We start from the raw sequence: 21085 nt of genomic DNA on the forward strand, positions 1-21085 counted from the left end.
GATTCTCTGTCAGTGTTGCTGCAAATGACAGCCAGCAAGTATTCTAACTGGGATTCGAACCCAGATCTTTGGATTCTAAAGAAAGCCATGCATTCTGCTCTCTTCCACCCTGTCTCCCTGCTTCTATTTTGGGGAGAGCACATTTATGTGCTTCCGAGGAGATACGTGAGGGTGAAGGGATGGGTTGCGTTCCTCTATTAACTATGTTCCTTTTTTTTTAATTTTACAGGTAAATATAATTTATTAATTTTACAAGTAAGTCATATAATATTTATTTATTTATTTATTTTTATTGGTTATGAATGTTCATGAGATACAAAGCTGATCCTAAACAGACATAGCTGCAGCTCTGCCTCCTCTTCCAAAGGCTCCTCTTCTCCCCTCAGAGCTCTAGGGCACTCGTGGAGCTGGCTTTATTCCTAGTCCCTGCCTGCTCTAAGCTTTGCTCAAAAGCACTGTATGGGAAGGGGTGGGAGCAGGAGGAGCAAGTGCACCCCAGGAGCATGATCTGTAAAAGTGGTGCCTTTTCAACAATTTTAAAGGCAGTAAGTTTACATGGGGGTTTTAACATCACAATAAACAGCTATTCAAGGAAGCCAGACTGTGAGATAAGTAAGGAAGGTTGGCAAAAAGCAGTGATTTCAAAGGGGCTCTCTCCTCCAACAATCAAAAACACAGAACATCCTTACCTGCAGGCTCCCCTCAACCCACCTCTAGTGTTAGAACGGGCTTTGTATTGGGCTCTTCTGTCAGCTGCACCTGCCCCACATCTCTTCCCATCCCAGCCTCTTTAAGATAACACAGATGATAAACCAATTGCTGCCAAGATGCTGAGGGGGAGGCATCCATTCCACTTTTGGTCTCTCCTTGTTGTTGTCTTACCAGCTAGCATGTGGAAGGGAGGGATTCAGAACGAGGAGAGAAAGGAGGGGTTATTGGCAGGACCCCACACTCACACTTCTACTTGACAGGATAGCATCCCTGGTTAAGGCCAGCAATGTCTTCTGTGCAGCTGGTCCTCAGCGTCTGCCTACAGGACGCTAACACCTTGATATCTCCTGTTTGGGACTCAGCTCCAGGAGTGTTACCTCAACCTGTCCATCTACAGAACCAGTCTTCATTTTTAGGGAGAAAAACATTTCTGGTATGATAAATGGAACAGAAGATATAAAACCAATCAAGTAAAAACCCCATAGATTCTTTTGAGTAACAAATTTTGATGTTTTACTTAAAATTATTATATACTATAGAGTCCAAACTTCCCTTTTGGAAGTTCTCTCTGAACAATTCTATTTTCAGTGTAACATTTAAAGATGGCTCAAATTCAGAATTAGCGTTTACTTAATGAATCCCTACAGTACAGTTGTACTCAGGAGAAAAGAAAATAGAAAATAGAGGTAATGTTTTTCTGCTATACTGTTTCTTCTTCGTCTGCAGGCATATATACTCTTAAAGCCAGGAAGTTCTCAGGTATCTATTCATTCCTTTTGCCAAAGTTGTCAAATATTTAGTAAAAAGTTTAGTGTGTGTTTTTAATTAGTTTAGGGAAGCTTCAAAGGAAGATCACCAGTAAACACAAAAATTTGTGTTTCAAATTAAAAATTTTCTTTCTCTTTTTTTTGGCAGCTGGCCAGTATGGGGATCCAAGCCCTTGACCTTGGTGTTATAACACCATGCTCTAACCAACTGAGCTAACCAGCCAGCCCCAAAACAATCTTTTTAAAGAGAAAGTTTTTAATAAAAAGACTTTCAAACTTTTTCACTTGTAACCTATCATAAGCAATTTATCTTACATCGCCACCCGGTTTGCAAACTCTTACCACATTTACAACGGAAGCCAAGAGTTTTATGCAACAGTATTTATCTTTTCTATAGGCAATGCACACTTACTTTTTCGTTTCTTTTTCATTTCTAAAATGGAGGTTTCACCCTGACAAATTGACTTCATAAGCTTCCAGTGGGGCTTACCTTGAAGTTTGAAAAGGGAATTGAGAAATAATGCCTCTCCTTCAATACAATCGAGCAAGTGATTTTAAAGAATGTTCTATCCATGCGATACTATCCAAAGGTGAAATAAACAAGACACCCACATGGATAACGTTGCTGACTTCATGCAGCTTACTATCTAGTGGGATTAATGTGATATTTTGATCTTATGAGAAAAGATCAAAGGAGCAAGCAACATAAAATATGTTTATGAAGAACTTGGTAAACATCTGGCACATGTAAGAGAAAGCTAGATGTTCTGTTGTAAATTCTTATGGAAATATTACTTTCTTGATAGTGGAGGTCACTATGAACACAAATTTTTGACGATATAAGTCCTTATTTCTTTACTAAATATTTGACGACTTTGGCAAACACAACAAAACAAAACAAAAACAGTAACAGAGATCCCAAGCTTTTAAGCCAATCTGCCTAGTTTTTCCCTTTTCTTCCCCACTCCCTCCCATCTTTCCCCCCCTTATCACAGAATTGTCTGGCTTGAACTATTTCATTTCTTTTTCATTGTGGTAAAATACAAATACTATTTTGGCCATTTTAGAGTGTAAAACTCAGTGGCATTTAGTACATTCTCAATGTTGTACAACCATCACCACTATCTAGTTTCAGAACTTATCACCCCAAAAGGAAACCTTGTGCCTGCAAAGCAGTCACTCTCTATTCGCCTCCTCACGCAGACCCTGTCAACCTCCAATCTGCTCTCTACATCCATATATTTGCCTGTTCTGGATATTTCATATAAACAAAATCACACAATATGTGGCTTTTTTGCATTTGGCTCTTTTCACTTAGCATGTTTTTAAGGTTCATTCATAGGTAGCATGTATCAGTATTTTATTCCTTTTTACGACTGAATAATATTCCATTATATGGACATACCAAATTTTGTTTATCCATTGATCACTGGATGGAGAACTATTTAATTTTAAGGTAAATTTTGTTCACAAAATAATCTGAAACTAATGGTTGGGCATACCTTTACAGCCTTGATTACATATACATATTATAAGTAGAGCCTAAAGGCTTTTGCAGAAATATGGTGTCTCCATAGAAGCCAGAGTAGGAAAAGTACTATCCTTCAGAAGCTCATGAGGTAGCACTGGGCCTCACTTATAGGTTCAGGATTTATCTGCATACATATGGTAAATGAAACCAAGTGAACAGATAAAATTGCTTCAGGGAATGAATGTAGAAGAACCTAGGACAAAGCCCTAAAGAACCCCAACATTTGGGGGAACAGCAGAGGAAGAGAGGACCATCGGTTTTCTCACCACAGATCATGATGATGATGATGATGAAACCTAACTGAGGCAAACCCTCAGGCTCATTACTTGAGAAGAAAACATAGCCAATGTTTTCACAATGTTTGTAAGGGAATTAAATGAGACAACATATGCAAAGCAACTAGTACCTGGCTCATAGGTAGGACCTCAGAAATGGTGGCTAGTAGAGTTACAATGATGAAACTTCTTCCTACTCTGAATGTAGTTTTTGTGCTATCACCATCATCAGTTTCAATACATGCTGAGCTCTATTTAATTATTTTATAACATCACATCCAGGACTGCCTAGATTTAAATAAGCACTTCAACCTCTTAAGCATCAGTCTAGTTTTAACTCTTTTGTGGCTTTTTGTTGTTGTTGTTTCTAAATTTCACTAGCTTTTCCTGTAACGCCAAGGGAAACTGAAGGAATACAAATTAGGTGAAGTTAGAGACACAGGCCAGCTGTCAGTGTGGCTGATCCAAGACTGCAGTTCTGGGTCCACACAGGAAGGTGTTCTCAGTTCCACAGCTTGAGAGAGAACCTTTCTAGCTACAGATTGTCAGGTCAATAAAATTCTTCCCCTTTAGATTTCTTTGTTTTCATGTTGGCAAGGGAAAAGTCACTTCATTTCTCAAAAACACTTAATTTTGCCATCCCATATGTGGTAAAAAATAGTTGGTGAAAACTCATAACTGACCCCAGAAACAATTATACTGTAGAAATTGACTTTAAAATCCTCATGGCATTATGGACTCAGGAGTGGAAAATCATTGGATATAGTGTTTTTAAGCTTATCAAATTATCAAACAGTGTCTTAAAGCTGTTATTCCTACAGGATCCTTGACTATCATTGCTTGTTTGAAGAGTTTCTTTGAATATATTTTGATAAACTTTCAAAAGACATGACCACACCATGACCATTCACTTTTAATGCAGTTGTTGTGATTGCTTCTTCTTAGATCGTCTCAAAGATCTGTTAAGATATGAATAACTTTTACATATTATAACTTTGCTTTACTCTTTCAAACTTTTCTTCAGACTTTTCTAAATTTCTCAAGTCCTTGCACTTTTCACGGGGGAAAATGTTTTCAATGCTTTTTCTTATTTGACAATTCGATTAGTTTATTTTTCTGGAATTTTACATCTTTAGTATATTCCTATTTATATTCCATGTGTAAATGTATTACATGTATTAGAAACATGACTTCCAGTGAAACTAAAGCGACAGACGGGCATAGAATTTGGGGAAGGTGTGTAAATTCTTTTATCTTTTATCATGGGCTGATTTGTTACAGACTAAAAGATTGAGGCAAGGAGAATGGAACTTGTATAAAGCTACACTATTAGAAGTGATGCTGGGAATAGACTTCATGTTTCCTGATTCCTGATGCAATACACTTTCACTGGAATATGGACAACTCATGACGTTCATGACCTGGTTCATATTGGCTATTGTCCAAATCTGGTAGCCAGAAACAGGACAGGGTCTGTTCTGTTTCTAGTTTAATACAAGAATTACTGTAATCCTTGTGTATTTTTGTGATCTATGTGTTAGGGCATGGTTTCTCTTATCTCATACGTCGAGTTACAGAAAATAAAACACTTGAAAACATAAGATAATAACAGCAATGGTTATTTAGTCCTATAAAATCCAATAGTGATTGGTGAATATAGCATTCATTGTGAACTCAAAGCTAAGTTAGAAGAATAGAGAAGCCAGTTAAGAGGCTTGAAACCCAAGGAAAATGGTAGGAAGAAAATTATGATTATATAACTATGATATTTTGTCCCTATAAGGGAATAAGGCAATAGAGGTGAAGAAGAAGAAAATTTTTAACAAACAAAATTTAAAATGAAAGGAGAAAAGTGTTTCTAAATATTATGGGTGGGTAGTTTTAAATGTCAATATGCTCTGCTATAAACTGATCACGTGGAGAGTAATGGAGAATAGCTTTATGTGGGAGGAGATTATTTTTAAAAAATAAACATTGACATTTTGAAGACCTAAATGTCTTAAATGGAATGATTATTAAAATGCAAAGTTAGGCTGCACAGAGACATTTTAGAGATTATATTTGAGTAGAGTCCTAAGAGTCAGATAATAAATGACTCAGATAATCTGAGTGGTTGGGGCTGACTCACATGTTTTGGAAGAAGGTGTCATCAAATCAGTGATTCTGTCAGTGTTTTTTCCCTCTGTCCCACCTGGCAGTGCCAAACAAATCCTGAAATACCAGTGGCTTTTCTAGCTCCAATTTCCAAGAAGATTTTCGAAATCACCAGTGACAAGTCTAGGGTTTTGAATACATAGGCGTTTAGTATGCTTGAATAATGCTGGCTAACATAAGAAACATAAGCCCTTTGTGTAACTATGAAACATGTGGAAGATGGGAAGACCAAACAGAGGCTTGACAGGTTAAGAATGGAAGAACCAAGACTGGGCTTGTTTTGTCTGGATGGAAGAAAGGGGTCTTCTTATCCCAGTGCTGCCTGAATGGTGCTTCCTGGAAGATATTTTAAATCAACAGGTTATTATCTGGTACCTGTACTAGACATAGGGAACATACAAATGAGGGAGTATTGGCCTCTGTCCTGGAAAGGCTCTTAGCCTGAGGGAAACTGACACAGAAACGAGTAAGAGGTACTGTTTGGCATATTATAACACATATAAGAGCAACATTTTGGGGGGACCAAAGAATAGTCAGTGTCCTGTACCACTAGGATTGAGAGGCCCTCACAGGGGAGGTGGTCTTTGGCCCAGGCCTTAAGGACAAATTGAAATTCTAAATGTTGACAAAATAGGGAAAACATTTCAAGAAGAGGTCAGGACCCCACAAGGAAGAAAGAGATATTGGAATGCAAATGTCGGGGTATGTTCAGAGAATGGTTAATAATCTAGTCCAGGAGACAAAGACGTGTCATGACGGCCAGTGTAGCTGTCTTGATATGGTTCACATAATCTGTGTCTTGGTATTATCCCAGTCTCAGGAATTTGTCCAACCTGGAAATGGATATTCTTCTAAATCTGTGATGTTGCTTCTTGGCAGAGCCACAGTTTGGGTGATGAATAATAGTGGTCTAAGAAAAGCTTTCAATCTTCTCCGTACCCATACATCCTTATGTTGCTTATAGTGCTAAGAACTTACAGTACCAAGCCCCTGATAAACATCTGTTGAAAATGTAACAGTGAGTCATATCCACATGCATACACATATAAATATACATACAACTGAAGGAACTTTCCTTGCTTTTTGAACATTTAAGTTCAACTGGTGTGTTGCAGCTTTCAAAATATATGTTCTCTTGAATGTTGCTGATAGATTTCTTTAACCCTCTGCTGTTTTTCCACAGGATTGAAAAAACGTACAAGAAAGGCCTTTGGAATACGGAAGAAAGAAAAGGACACTGATTCTACGTATGTACTTTAAGAGTTTGCCTCCCCCCAAAATCTACTTGCAAAAGGGATGCCGTTATCACTGTCCCTTTAAGATTGCTGCAGAGTTTTCTTGGATATTGTGTACTATTCTGTAGCTCTCCCCATTTCTGGGTAAACTGTAGTTGTTTGTCATAAACAGCTCTTGGGCTTGTGCTAAAAAGGTGAAGATTTTTCATCATGTATTCAGTTTTTCATCATGTGTTATTTTTTTTACAACCTGATATCCAAACTTTCCAGCAGCCTTGGGAGGCAGAAAATATGACTGTTGCTTTTGTGGGGGACTAAAAGCATTCATGACCGCTTTCAGGGTTGCTCCTAGAGTCTGAAATGAAGAAACAACAAAACATCTGTTTAGGTAGATTAGGCCTAGCCAGAAACAAACATAGACTATAAAACATCCCAAAGCTCTTACTTGAGATGCCGAGACTTTATACCAGCCCAATTGTCAATCAACAGAATTCACAGAATTCACAGAAGTGATAGGATTTTGGCTGTGAATGAGAAGTCAATGCCAGAAACAACTATGAGGATGCTTTTACATGTTTAAATGATTATATCCTAGAGAATCAATTTCCCAAAGATACTGACAGACCCTTGAAAATGTCCAAGGACATAACAGTTTTACTCCATTTATTTGACCTTCTTGAATTCTCCTTCAGAAGTATTTGGCTCTAATGTAAAATCTCAGGTGTCTTTCTGAGCTAAGCAAGCAACTGAAATACAAGAAGTTAGCTGGCTAGGAGCTTGGGATTCCAGCCCAAGACCAGCAAAGGAGAGCACCACTACTCAGCTGCAGCTGGTTGTGACTGGGGAGAAATGCACATCGGGCGTGGGCTGCTGTATATCAGAATTGAGCCCATTAAACCTCTCATTTGGTTAGATCCCTGAAAGTAAGTTTAAAAATAGGAAAATCAGTCGTTGTTTGGACACAGGTAAAAATGAAGAGGGCCACTTTTATTCTCACCTTTAGCTTTTCACTCTGTACATTTTTATCATGCATAAATTTTATCACAAGGTGCTGAGCATTTCCCTGTGTTATTGTCTTCCAACCTATAATTCATGGGATAAAATATCTACCAAATAAATTAAAATATCTTTCATACAACTAAATAAGACAATGTATTTGAAATGCCTACATGGTACCTAGTACTTAGTAAATGGCAACTGCTACTATTCTTATTATTGCTGATACAAATTCCTTATGAGCAATTAAAATGGAATTTTATGGGAATTTTAGCATGAGAATGCTCATATTTGGACTGATGCTCAGTGATACTGCAGGGAGGAAGGAGCTTTAAGTTTGGCCTTCAAGAAGATGAGGATATGTATTTTATGCTAAAGGAATATCGAAAGCAAAAGCCGAGAGGTGGAAAAGTCCAGTAGGCATTTAGGACAAGACAAATGGGGCAGTTTGTCCACCTGGAGGCTAAAGGTAAGGGTGATAATGGGAGGGAAGGCTGGAAAGATCAGGGCCAAGTAGGAAGGGCCCCAGGGCCTGACCCATGTGTCTGGGCTTCCTTCCTCAGGCAATGGGCCACCTTGAAACCTTAAAGGTTTTTAAGCCAGAGAGTGTAAAGGATTGGGGGAACAAAGTTATTTTTTGTCTAGATAACAAATGTTAAGTCTCCTGTTCCTATATTTCCTTCTTTTTATTTTGGTAAATATTTCATGGAAATTACATTTACTATAGTCCTGCAAATTTTTCTAAATAACTGAGTTAGGAATATTTTTCTGAAGATTATATAATTTACATTGTCTCTTAAGAAATTTGCCATTTTCTGAACATTAACCTCCCACTATAGTGATGGTCCCTTTTGTAGTGTCAGAAGATCTAGGCTCTAGTTCTGGCACTGCCAATAGCTCCACAGCCTCAGGAAATACACTTTCTTTTGGTGGGCCTCAGTTTCTTCACCTATAAAAAAAGGTTTGCACTAGATGGAATCTAGTTTCCCTACAGGGTCAGACACTGTAGCAGTCAATCTGTTGGCAACGTCTGTTGACAATGTGCCACGAGTCATGTGGAACACTATTACGTGCATCTCAAGAGAACATCAGCAGCAGAAACCAGATCCGTTTTTCTATGAAGACAGTGCCTCTAAGTGACCGCACCAGATATTTCTGGCGTGTGAAAAATTTTTTTAAAAAAAAAAAAGCTACTAGGCTTATTTACGTGTGATTTACATGTGGTCAAAGCACAGCTCTTGGAGTTTCAAGATGGCGGCGGCTGCGGCGGCTGGCGCGGAATAGCTGAGGTGGAAAAGGTGGCCACTGGGCCTCAGGCAGCCGGGAAACTTGTGGACCTTCCTCTGGCCATCTCTTAAGGGAGGACTGCTGCTGCTGGCCGGTCGTGGGGGCTCAATGCCACTTTGGCCCCGGCAGGAGAGGCTGCCTCATTTACAGACAACAGCTTTGAAGTGTGGAGCAGGAAAAGAACTGATTCTTAGCTGCAAAAGTGAGTCTTGAAACAGGGAACACGGCGCCAGGGCTGCTGTGGATGCAGCCAGGATCCCAGAGGCTGGGGCCGCACTGAAGGCGGCCAGCTGCCCTATTCAGGATTCGAGGTTTCAGGCCGGCATTAAAGAAGATTCCTGGGAGCACCCGAGCGGTGCCGCGACTGAACAGCCCGAGGCGGCAGCGCCGAGAACACGGAAGGCAACAAACCAGAGACAGAGCGAGCGCCCGACCTGGCACAGCACTGTGAGTGATCCCTGGCACAGCTCTGTTCGGGGGGTGGATGCCCACGCGGCTCCCGCCTGCACCACCAGGCCACTCACTGCCACGGTGCTGCCTCCATTTTCCCAGGTGCGGGCAGCTCCGCCCTGCTCGGCCATCACTGAGCCCATTTGCTTGGCCTGGCGCGGGGCTTTCCGGACCCTGCAGGCCGACCTCCTCTCCCACTCCCTCCGCGGTTCTCTGGCAGGGCTGGGGGTGTGGGGCGTCCCGACCAGTTTTGGGAGGGCTAGGAAGTACGGGCAGGCCGACTGTCACTCCACCACACCCTGGACTCCGGCCCCGGTAAACTTCCTGTTACTGGGAGGCAGATACCATCTCTGCGACCACCAGTTTGGAAAAAAGCCTAACGAATTTCTGGTTGGGAATAGTGTGGTAGGAGAGTTCCCAGGTCCGCTTGAACCTGCCGGAGAGCAGGCTGCAGGCGGGCACTAGACTCGGTTTATACCGGGGGGATACAAAGGTGAACAAGACCCGAGAAAGATCTACACAGTGCTACAAAGGCACCCAGAGAGACCAGTCGTCTGTGCCTAGCAGAAACCTGGTAGACTTCCTGGGCGAGGCGGTGCTGAGCAGGGTCTTGAAGGCCCAGCTGATAGACGAGGGGTGCAGAAGACACGCCCCAGCCCAGCACAGTGTGCACAGAGGGGGGAGACGTGCGGCCAGGGGGGCGGAGACTCGACAGGAACCACACACCCGGTGGGGTCGCCACTGCACGATCTAACAGCCTGGGCCAGAGCACACGGAACCGGGAGAAGTCCTGTACAGAAAGTGAAAGCTCAACAGAGATCACACACCCTGTGGTACGTGATCCACCAGCCCAGCAGAGTACAAGCTGACCAGAAAGGTGGATCCCCGGAGAAGCCCAAGACCCGAGGCAACCACACACACAAGACACTAGAGGCCAACTGAGCAGTCACGGCGGGAGCCATACCAAATTGGCAACCACAGCAACATCCTAGTTAGTCATTAGTCTTAAACCGGTGGACTGTGAAACCCCCTGCCACAATGAATAAACACCAAAAAAAAGACACCAGAAATACAAAAAATCAAGAAAGTACACCACCAAAAGTTAATAAATCTCATACTCTAGATCCTATAGAACAAGAAGCCCTTGAAATAACTGACAAGGAATTTCGAGTGATAATTCTAAGGAAACTGAATGAGATACAAGAAAACTCAGCTAGATATCATGATGAAATGAGGAAAAGTATACAGGATCTGAAAGAGGAAATATACAAGGAAATCAATTTCCTGAAAAAAAATGTAGCAGAACTTGCTGAACTGAAGAAGTTATTCAGCGAAATAAAAAACACAACGGAGAGTTTAACCAGCAGGCTTGTCAAAGTTGAAGAGAGAACCTCTGAACTTGAAGATGGGCTGTTTGAAATAACACAAGCAGACAAAAAGAAAGAAAAAAGAATCAAGGACATGGAAGAAAATCTGAGAGAGATATCAGACAACCTCAAGAGCTCAAATATCCGAGTCATGGGTATTCCAGAAGGGGAGGAAAATGGAGATTCCATTGAAAACATATTCAACAAAATAGTGGCAGAAAACTTCCCAGGTATAGGAAAAATCACTGATCTTCAGATCCAGGAAGCTCAACGATGTCCAAACGTATTCAACCCAAAAAGGCCTTCTCCAAGACATGTCATAGTCAAATTGGCAAAACTCAGAGACAAAGAGAGAATCTTAAAAGCTGCAAGAGAGAAGCGTCAAATCACCTATAAGGGAGCCCCAATCAGGTTAACATCAGACTTTTCATCACAAACCCTAAAAGCTAGAAAGGAATGGGATGATATTTTCAAAATACTAAAAGACAAAGATTGCCAGCCAAGAATACTCTACCCTGCAAGGCTATCCTTCCGAAATGAGGGGCAAATAGTATATTTCTCAGACAAACAAAAACTGCGGGAGTTCACTACCACAAGACCACCCTTACAAGAAATCCTCAAGGGAGTACTGGGTTTGGTTCCTGAAAAATAACTACCACTGCCATAAAAACCCAAGAAAAATCAAAACCCGCTAGTACAATAAAAATGGCATTCATGAAGAGAAAACAAGCTAACAAAAACACTATCTACAACCTAAGGAACCAACAAACAAAGAAACCAAACAGTAAATCAGAAAGCAAGGAACAAAAGACACCTAAGACAACCAAACAACCAATAAAATGCTAGGAATAAATCAACACCTTTCAATAACAACTCTTAATGTTAAAGGCTTAAATTCCCCAATTAAAAGACACAGACTGGCTGACTGGATCAAAAAGCAGGACCCAACTATATGCTGCCTACAAGAGACCCACCTCACCCATAAAGATTCACACAGACTAAGAGTGAAAGGATGGAAAAAGATTTACCATGCAAACAGAAAAGAAAAACGAGCTGGAGTAGCTATTCTTATATCTGACAAAATAGACTTTAAACTAAAAACCATAAAAAGAGACAATGAGGGACACTACTTAATGATAAAAGGACTGATCCATCAAGAAGACATAACAATCATAAATATGTACGCACCCAATATTGGAGCAGCCAGATTTATAAAACAAACTCTATTAGACCTAAAGAAGGAAATAGACACTAATACCATAATAGCAGGGGACCTGAACACTCCACTGTCAATACTAGACAGATCATCTAGGCAAAGAATCAGTAGAGAAACACAAGATCTAAACAAGACTCTAGACCAATTGGAATTGGCAGATATCTACAGAACATTCCACCCAACAACCTCAGAATATTCATTCTTCTCATCAGCACATGGATCATTCTCCAGGATAGATCACATATTAGGTCACAAATCAAGTCTCAATAAATTCAAAAAAATTGGAATTATCCCATGTATCTTCTCAGACCACAATGGATTAAAACTAGAAATTAATAACAAACAAAACTCTGGAAACTATACAAACACATGGAAATTAAACAGCATTCTACTTAATGACTTATGGGTCCAAGAAGAAATCAAGCAGGAAATCAAAAAGTTTATTGAAACTAATGAAAACAATGATACATCATACCAAAACCTGTGGGATACTGCAAAAGCAGTATTGAGGGGAAAATTTATTGCATTAAATGCTCACTTCAGAAGAATGGAAAGATGGCATGTGAACAACCTAACACTTCACCTTAAAGAACTAGAAAAACAAGAACAATCCAATCCTTAAGTTAGCAGACAGAAAGAAATCATTAAGATCAGAGCAGAACTGAATGAAATTGAAAACCAAAAAACAATTCAAAAGATCAACGAATCAAAAAGTTGGTTTTTTGAAAAGATAAATAAAATTGACAAACCATTAGCAAGGCTAACCAAAAAAAGAAGAGAGAAGACTCAAATAACAAAAATTAGAAATGAAAAAGGCGATATTACAACTGATTCATCTGAAATACAAGGAATCATTCGAGACTACTATAAACAACTATACGCCAACAAATTTGAAAATCTGGAGGAAATGGATAAATTTCTGGACACACACAAGCTCCCAAAACTGAACCGTGAAGACGTAGAAAATTTGAACAGACCAATAACAATAAAGGAGATTGAAGCTGTTATCAGAAGGCTCCCAACAAAGAAAAGCCCAGGACCAGAAGGATTCACAGCAGAATTTTACCAAACATTCAAAGAGGAATTGACACCGATTCTTTACAAACTATTCCAAAAGATTGAAACGGACGCAAATCTCCCAAACTCATTCTATGAAGCAAACATCATCCTGATACCAAAACCAGGTAAAGATATAACCAAAAAAGAAAACTACAGGCCGATATCCTTGATGAATATAGATGCAAAAATCCTCACTAAAATACTAGCAAACAGAATACAGCAACACATACGAAAAATTATTCATCACGATCAAGTGGGATTCATCCCAGGGATGCAAGGTTGGTTCAACATACGCAAATCAATAAATGTGATACACCATATTAATAAACTCAAACACAAGGACCATATGATCATCTCTATAGATGCTGAAAAAGCATTTGATAAAGTTCAGCACTCATTCATGACAAAGACCCTCTATAAGTTAGGTATAGAGGGAAAGTATCTCAACATAATTAAAGCCATATATGACAAACCCACTGCCAATATCATCCTGAATGGGGAAAAGCTGAAAGCTTTTCCTTTAAGAACAGGAACTAGACAAGGATGCCCACTCTCACCACTCCTATTCAACATAGTGTTGGAAGTACTAGCCAGAGCAATCAGAGAAGAGAAGGAAATAAAGGGCATCCAGATTGGAAAAGATGAAGTCAAACTGTCCCTGTTTGCAGATGACATGATCCTATATATCGAACAGCCTAAAACCTCTACAAAAAAACTGTTGGAATTGATAAATGATTTCAGCACAGTAGCAGGATACAAAATCAACACACAAAAATCAGTAGCATTTCTTTTCTCCAATAGTGAACATGCAGAAGGAGAAATCAAGAAAGCCTGCCCATTTACAATAGCCACCAAAAAAATAAAATACTTAGGAATTGAGTTAACCAAGGAGGTGAAAAATCTCTATAATGAGAACTACAAACAACTGCTGAGAGAAATTAGAGAGGATACAAGAAGATGGAAAGATATCCCATGCTCTTGGATTGGAAGAATCAACATAGTGAAAATGTCCATACTACCCAAAGTGATATACAAATTCAATGCAATCCCCATCAAAATTCCAAAGACATTTTTCTCAGAAATGGAAAAAACTATTCAGACATTTATATGGAACAATAAAAGACCACGAATAGCCAAAGCAATGCTCAGCAAAAAAAATAAAGCTGGAGGCATAACACTACCTGACTTTAAGCTATACTACAAAGCTATAATAACCAAAACAGTATGGTACTGGCATAAAAACAGACACACTGACCAATGGAATAGAATAGAGAATCCAGAAATCAACCCACACACTTACTGCCATCTGATCTTTGACAAAGGCACAAAGCCTATTCACTGGGGAAGGGACTGCCTCTTCAGCAAGTGGTGCTGGGATAACTGGATATCGATATGCAGGAGAATGAAACTAGATCCATACCTCTCACCGTATACTAAAATCAACTCAAAATGGATTAAGGATTTAAATATACACCCTGAGACAATAAAACTTCTTAAAGAAAACATAGGAGAAACACTTCAGGAAATAGGACTGGGCACAGACTTCATGAATACGACCCCCAAAGCACGGGCAACCAAAGGAAAAATAAACAAATGGGATTATATCAAACTGAAAAGCTTCTGCACAGCAAAAGAAACAATTAAAAGAGTCAAAAGACAACCAACAGAGTGGGAGAAAATATTTGCAAAATATACATCTGACAAAGGATTAATATCCAGAATATATAAGGAACTCAAACAACTTTACAAGAAGAAAACAAGCAACCCAATTAAAAAATGGGCAAAAGAGCTAAGTAGGCATTTCTCTAAGGAAGATATACAAATGGCCAACAGACATATGAAAAAATGCTCAACATCACTCAGCATCCAGGAAATGCAAATCAAAACCACACTGAGATACCATCTAACCCCAGTTAGGATGGCTAAAATCCAAAAGACTATGAACGATAAATGCTGGCGAGGCTGCGGAGAAAAAGGAACTCTCATACATTGTTGGTGGGACTGCAAAATGGTGCAGCCTCTATGGAAAATGGTATGGAGGTTCCTTAAACAATTGCAAATAGATCTACCATACGACCCAGCCATCCCACTGTTGGGAATATACCCAGAGGAACGGAAATCATCAAGTCGAAGGTATACCTGTTCCCCAATGTTCATCGCAGCACTCTTTACAATAGCCAAGAGTTGGAACCAGCCCAAATGCCCATCATCAGATGAGTGGATACGGAAAATGTGGTACATCTACACAATGGAATACTACTCAGCTATAAAAACGAATGAAATACTGCCATTTGCAACAACATGGATGGACCTTGAGAGAATTATATTAAGTGAAACAAGTCAGGCACAGAAAGAGAAATACCACATGTTCTCACTTATTGGAGGGAGCTAAACATTAATATATAAATTCACACACACACATACACACACACACACACAAACCGGGGGGGGGAGGGGAAGAAGATATAACAACCACAATTATTTGAAGTTGATACAACAAGCAAACAGAAAGGACATTGTTGGGGGGGAGGGGGGGAGGGAGAAGGGAGGGAGGTTTTGGTGATGGGGAGCATTAATCAGCTACAATGTATATCGACAAAATAAAATTAAAAAAAAAACAAAAAACAAAGATAAATTCTAATAAAAGTACTTAAAGCCCAAAAAAAAAAAAAAAAAAAAAAAAAAAACAAAGCACAGCTCTTCCATCACCATTTCTAAAGATATGAAAATAAGCAAGTTTTTCCTTGTGGCTTTGGGTAGATGCCCAGTTTCTCTGAGATACTCTAATGACACATTACCTTGTAGAGTCCCAGCATCTCTCCTTTTCTTATCATTCAAGTGCCCCAAATTACTTGCCTTATAGCAAATTAGCTGCACACTGGTTCCACCACCAGCGACGATCAAAGGACAAACTGTCTTGTATAAGCCTTTGCTTTCCATGAACGCCCACTCTAGCTGGATCACATATCATTCCAGGAAAAGGAAACATAAATGTGAAGGGGTGGAGATACGCTCTGGCAATTTGCTGTCCCTTCAGCTTCGGTGAATTCGTATGTTGGTCTGTGATCATTGAAACCTTGTTGGTACAAACTATGTTCAGGGTTGTTGCAACTTGCTCAGGGTTGCTAAGCAACCTGCTAGGGTAGAGGCCAGCACCAACTTCGGCTGATTGAACCTCCTTAGATAGACAGATAGAGAATGGGGTTAGGATCAGAGCTTCCTGATTTGATCTCATTACAATGGCTGATAGAGAGAGGAAGGGAGTGAGCCTGTACTAAGTAGCAGGCCCTGGGCAAGATATTTTGTTGCACTGATATCCTTTGTAATCCTCAAAGTAATTCAATCAAGTTATAGTAATATCTCAGTGTTAGAGATGAGAAATCAGTGCCAAAGGGGATTAAGTAACTTGCTAAAGGTTATCCAGAAAATAAGACTTGGAGCCAGTATTCTAGTCTAGACTCTAGTGCCTATGCTTTTATTACCAAGAAGAAAAAGCATCAGGCAAAATTATAATCTAGACAAACAGAACAGTAAAAGAGAAAGGCAGTCACTGTGAAAGTAGTTTCAAAATAGAGGCCATGGTCCATGGTACATAATTAGTTTTAAAATAGAAGTCGAATACATTGTCCTGATTTGAGCATCACACATTACACACAGGTATTGATATTCAACTCTGTGCCCCACAGATATGAATAATTAACTATGTTACAATAAAAAAGAAAATAAATAAAGTAGAAATGAGTAAATATAAGGGTCTGCCATTAAAAAAATTATTTCAAAATAAAATATAAAACTTCATAAGGGAATTAGGAAATAAATTTAGAATACATGTCCAAATGTCTGTGGCTGCTAAAATCTCTCCATTCCCTCTCCTAGGTCAAATTATATAATAATTATCATTCTCTATAACATTTCATGATTATTTACTATGTTCTAGGCACTGTTTCAGGCTCTTCGCTTATATTAACTCATCGAATCTTCTAGTAACCATATGGGGTATATGCTATTATTATGGATATTTTATAGATGAGGAAACTGAGACAAAAAGGGGTGAAGTAACTTGCCTTAGTTTATGCAGCTAAGAAATCCTACATTGATTGAAGCCAGGTAGTTGGGCACTGGAGCTAGCGTTCTTAGCTACCATGTTTACTGCCTCCTTACAAGGAAGCACCAGCCCCATCAAGGGATAAGATAAAGGATAGGATAGGACTCCAACGCTGCTATGTGTAATTACAGATTTTCTGATAAAAATTTGTAAGATACCATTCCAATAGCTGCAGTAGACATGAATCAAGTGGCCTCCCATTTCAGTCCCCTGTTGATAACCCCTTGTACCTAGACTATCTGCAGGCAGCACCACAGCCAGGCTGTTCTCCAGAGCCTTCTTTTCCCCCTATCTATGGCTTGCTGTGCCCAAAAGCATCCCCACAACGATCAGTGCCTTTGAACATATTCTACTCGAAATCTCAATACAATCACCTCCCAACTCTTATTGCAGGGATTGAAATCCTAGTAAGAAATGCTCATTTTTTGTAGTATATAGATAGGAAAAGGAAAGTTGGTTTTGCTGAGTATGGGTTGGTACCAGTCCTCTCTGCTTTCCTTCTAGCCTGAGCTTATTATGGCCACGATAACGCACTAGATTTACTTGCCTGTCGCAGTGCCTTTGTGATAAGCATGCCTTCCTCATTATATTTATCCCCTGGTCCTGGCCAAGTTCCTGGCTTGTTATGAGCACTCAATATTTGCTCAATAAATTATAACTTTTATCAGCTGAGATTCTTCCCATCTTTCTATTTGGGAAGGAATTTCTTTGAACTGTTTAATTCCCATGTCCAGGGAATATCCAAAGATCCCAAGATTTCTGTCAACCCCCATGGTTTTTCAATATCAGGGTCCACTCTGCTTTTTGCCCCTGTATCACTGATTCACACCTACATCTGTGTGGACACAGAACTCACTAATTATGAAAATGGTGCACTCCATCAAGTGTTTTATAATCCAAGTAGAATATTCTGCTAATTTTGAAGGGGTGTTGATGGGGGAGGGGGATCACATATTGGAGCCCAGATGGCATACCACAACTCTTGCATCACCAACTCTGCATTTCTCTCTCTCTCCTCTCCCCGCTCTCTCCCTCCCTCCCCCCTGTCATTGGCCCCGCTTATGAAGCAATAAAAATTATGTTTACCTGGTCTCTCATCCTAAAGAATAGTTGCAACCCCACAAAACTCCTCAAGATGTCACAGTCCACCCCCAAGCATTTACTAAAGTTTTCTTCCAAACAATGCAGGGCCCTTTCAAGAATAATTCTGGTCCCCTTGTTAATAGAGTGACATTGTTTTAGCTCCTTACAGAGTGAATTAAAATAGGATGTTACAAAGTTACACTGGCTACCCTGTTGCTTCTCCGTTCCTCTGCCCCTTCAGTTCAGTTTCCCAAAGTAGTATTATAACATCTCTCCTTCACTGCTCCAGAGTCCAGTGTGGCTGCAAGTGGGCAGTTTTGTGTTCCCAGTGAAGAGACATCATGGGAAAAATAAAGAAATTATAATTAAGTAAAACTTTTGAATACTGAGTATGAGTCAGGAACTGTTATAAGTTATTTATATGTGTTATCTTATTTAAACTGGCTTAGAAAATTTACATAACATGGTCAAGGTCACAGAACTATTAAGTGATAGAGTCCAGATATCCAGATTTATCTTACTCTAAAGCCCTTGCTCCTAACCACCACAGCACAGGGCCACCATAGAACAGCTATTCTGGACTTTAGTCATAGAGGGAGTCATTTAGCAAAATATTGCCCACCGTTTCCTGCTTTCCTACAGGGGGGAGGAGAGGTAAATATAGAAATTTGGAAGAAATTACAGATTCTCAAAATAAGTTGAAAAATACCACAGAAGTTTCACCTTATAGGAGACAATTCAGAACCACTTACAGGTGAAACAATGAGAAACCAAACTGGTTAACATGCCTTTTGGTGGTTTTAAATGAAGCCAGCTAGACTGGACAGATTCTTTAATGAACTCTCCTCTCAAAAGTGGGCCAAAGCATCGCACAACCAACTTGTGCCTTTTGGATTTCAGTTTTTAAATGAGAATCTCCCTCCCACACACACATGCACATACCCCACACTCAAATATTATTCAACTAGTTTGTTTTGATTTAGTTTTCATTAGCCAGATTTACTGGGGCAGGAACATGGGGAGAGCGAGGGTGGTGGGTATTGTACTTTAATCTGTGTAGCAAGAAAGATTCATTTTCATAACAGCTATCAATTTCTTTCTGTTACAGAGGTTCACCAGATAGAGATGGAATTGTAAGTATTTAAATGGCCATTGTGGTGGGTTTGCACTTCAATATATGCTATGTTTAAATTTCTTAAGGCCCCATTTCTTTTTTTATTTTTTTCCTATAGGGAAAAAATAGCTTGAATGACTTTTTAGACCTGTCATTGTTGTAATTCTCTATAGTAATTGCATGGGACATAAATGTAGTCTTGGTCAACTTAGACTTATTTATTGCATTCACCTAAAACCCTACCCCAGAGTGGGCAAGTAAACCAGTCATCAGGATGGTGGGTCAAAAGCCAGATAGTTCATGCAGTGGCTGCTACCAACAACTGCTATTTCATTTCCAATTTAATGATGTAGAAGCTCATTATCTGAGAATGTTTTTCTGCAACAGAGACCACAAAGTCATAATGGAGCTGAGATCCAATAAAATTGAAAGAGTCTTTCTCCTTTAGTAGTTGTGCTGCAGATACATTTTTATATTAAATTCAAAAGTAGGGAATAGTCTTGAAACCACTTATGCCTGAATTTACAGCCTGAAGGAAGAAAACGTGTCCACTGGGTTTAGATTTAATAGTAACTTTAACTCCTTGCTGGCCACCAGATTTCTTGCTCTTTAAAGAAGTCTGTGTTGCACAGGCTTAGATTTATCCGAGTTGTGCTTATGGGAGTCTGCACCAACTTCTAAAATGACTTCCGTCAGATCTAAATCAGATGCCTATTCAGAAGGTTCAAAAGAACAGCTGTTACTGAACAAAAAAAGAGGACTCACATTAGGATCATTGGGATGGAGAGGGAACTAAAATAAACCTGGTGGTAAAAAAAAATTTTTTTTTGAAAAATCACCCTTTATAATATTTGACCTAAATTGGGGAGTTAATTGCAACTATGGAAGGAGTTTTTCTCCCACACTTGATTCAAGGTTCATAGCTTTGGGGTGCCTTTTGCATTCATGTGGTTCTTGCCATGAAATGTTAATAGACTGAAATTTATCAGACATTGGGTAACACTATAATCAAGGCTCTATTCAGCAGGGGAAAAAAAAGACCCAGAAGACTCAGCTTCTCCTCACCTCTTGCTTCTGGCTCAGAGCCCTCTCGTTAACTCTGTCTCAGGTACTCTCTGCTTGTGTCTTTTCTCTGCTTCTGGCTTGGTCCCCTCCCTGAGTTCTCTTGTCCCTTCCACTTTGACCTTTGCAAGGTTCTGTTAACTATTCTGCTTTCTACCCTTGCTGCTCCCAGACTGGATTGCTATTTCCTGCTTCTGTCCCTCTGCCACTCTGTCTTGTCCTGTTGTTCTTTCTTCAAACTCCCCTGCTCAATGTTTCTGAGGCACCATTGCTACCTCACTGTCCTCTGTCTCCTGCCGAGCAGCGCCTGGTACTGCAGCTGGAATAGCAGGAACTATGAGTGTGTGCTGCATTAATGAACCCTGCAGTCTTTCTGGGGATTCAGCCAGCTGAGGTCAGGGCGTCATGCCCCAGTTCCCTGAGTCCTCCTTTACTGCCACCATTCTAAGTCATATAAAGTTATTTGTTAGCAGTCGTACCCTCTTGATTAGAAGTGCCATAAATATCACTGGTCATGATTATTAGGAAAGAGGAATTATTTAATTCTGATTTCTCGGGAAATTTACACAGACCAGTTCTGAAAAAGACTACACCTGAAATAAATGCGTTTTATTTATAGGCAATATTGGAATAACTTTATAGGTAATGGGAAATTATTAGCCAGCTGCTAGTT

At 39.8% G+C, this 21085-nt stretch overlaps 1 protein-coding gene across 1 annotated transcript in view; it reads left to right on the plus strand.

Annotated features, from left to right (window-relative positions):
• Positions 1-21085, plus strand: part of SGIP1 (SH3GL interacting endocytic adaptor 1) — a 181322-nt gene that overhangs the window by 58190 nt on the left and 102047 nt on the right. Inside the window, exons 2-3 of the mRNA XM_063105768.1 lie at positions 6622-6685; positions 19345-19369. Of these exons, the coding sequence (XP_062961838.1) occupies positions 6622-6685; positions 19345-19369 (89 nt within the window). The remainder of the gene's footprint in view (positions 1-6621; positions 6686-19344; positions 19370-21085) is intronic.

This window comes from Cynocephalus volans, chromosome 8 (assembly GCF_027409185.1).
Source record: "Cynocephalus volans isolate mCynVol1 chromosome 8, mCynVol1.pri, whole genome shotgun sequence".
NCBI lineage: Eukaryota > Metazoa > Chordata > Mammalia > Dermoptera > Cynocephalidae > Cynocephalus > Cynocephalus volans.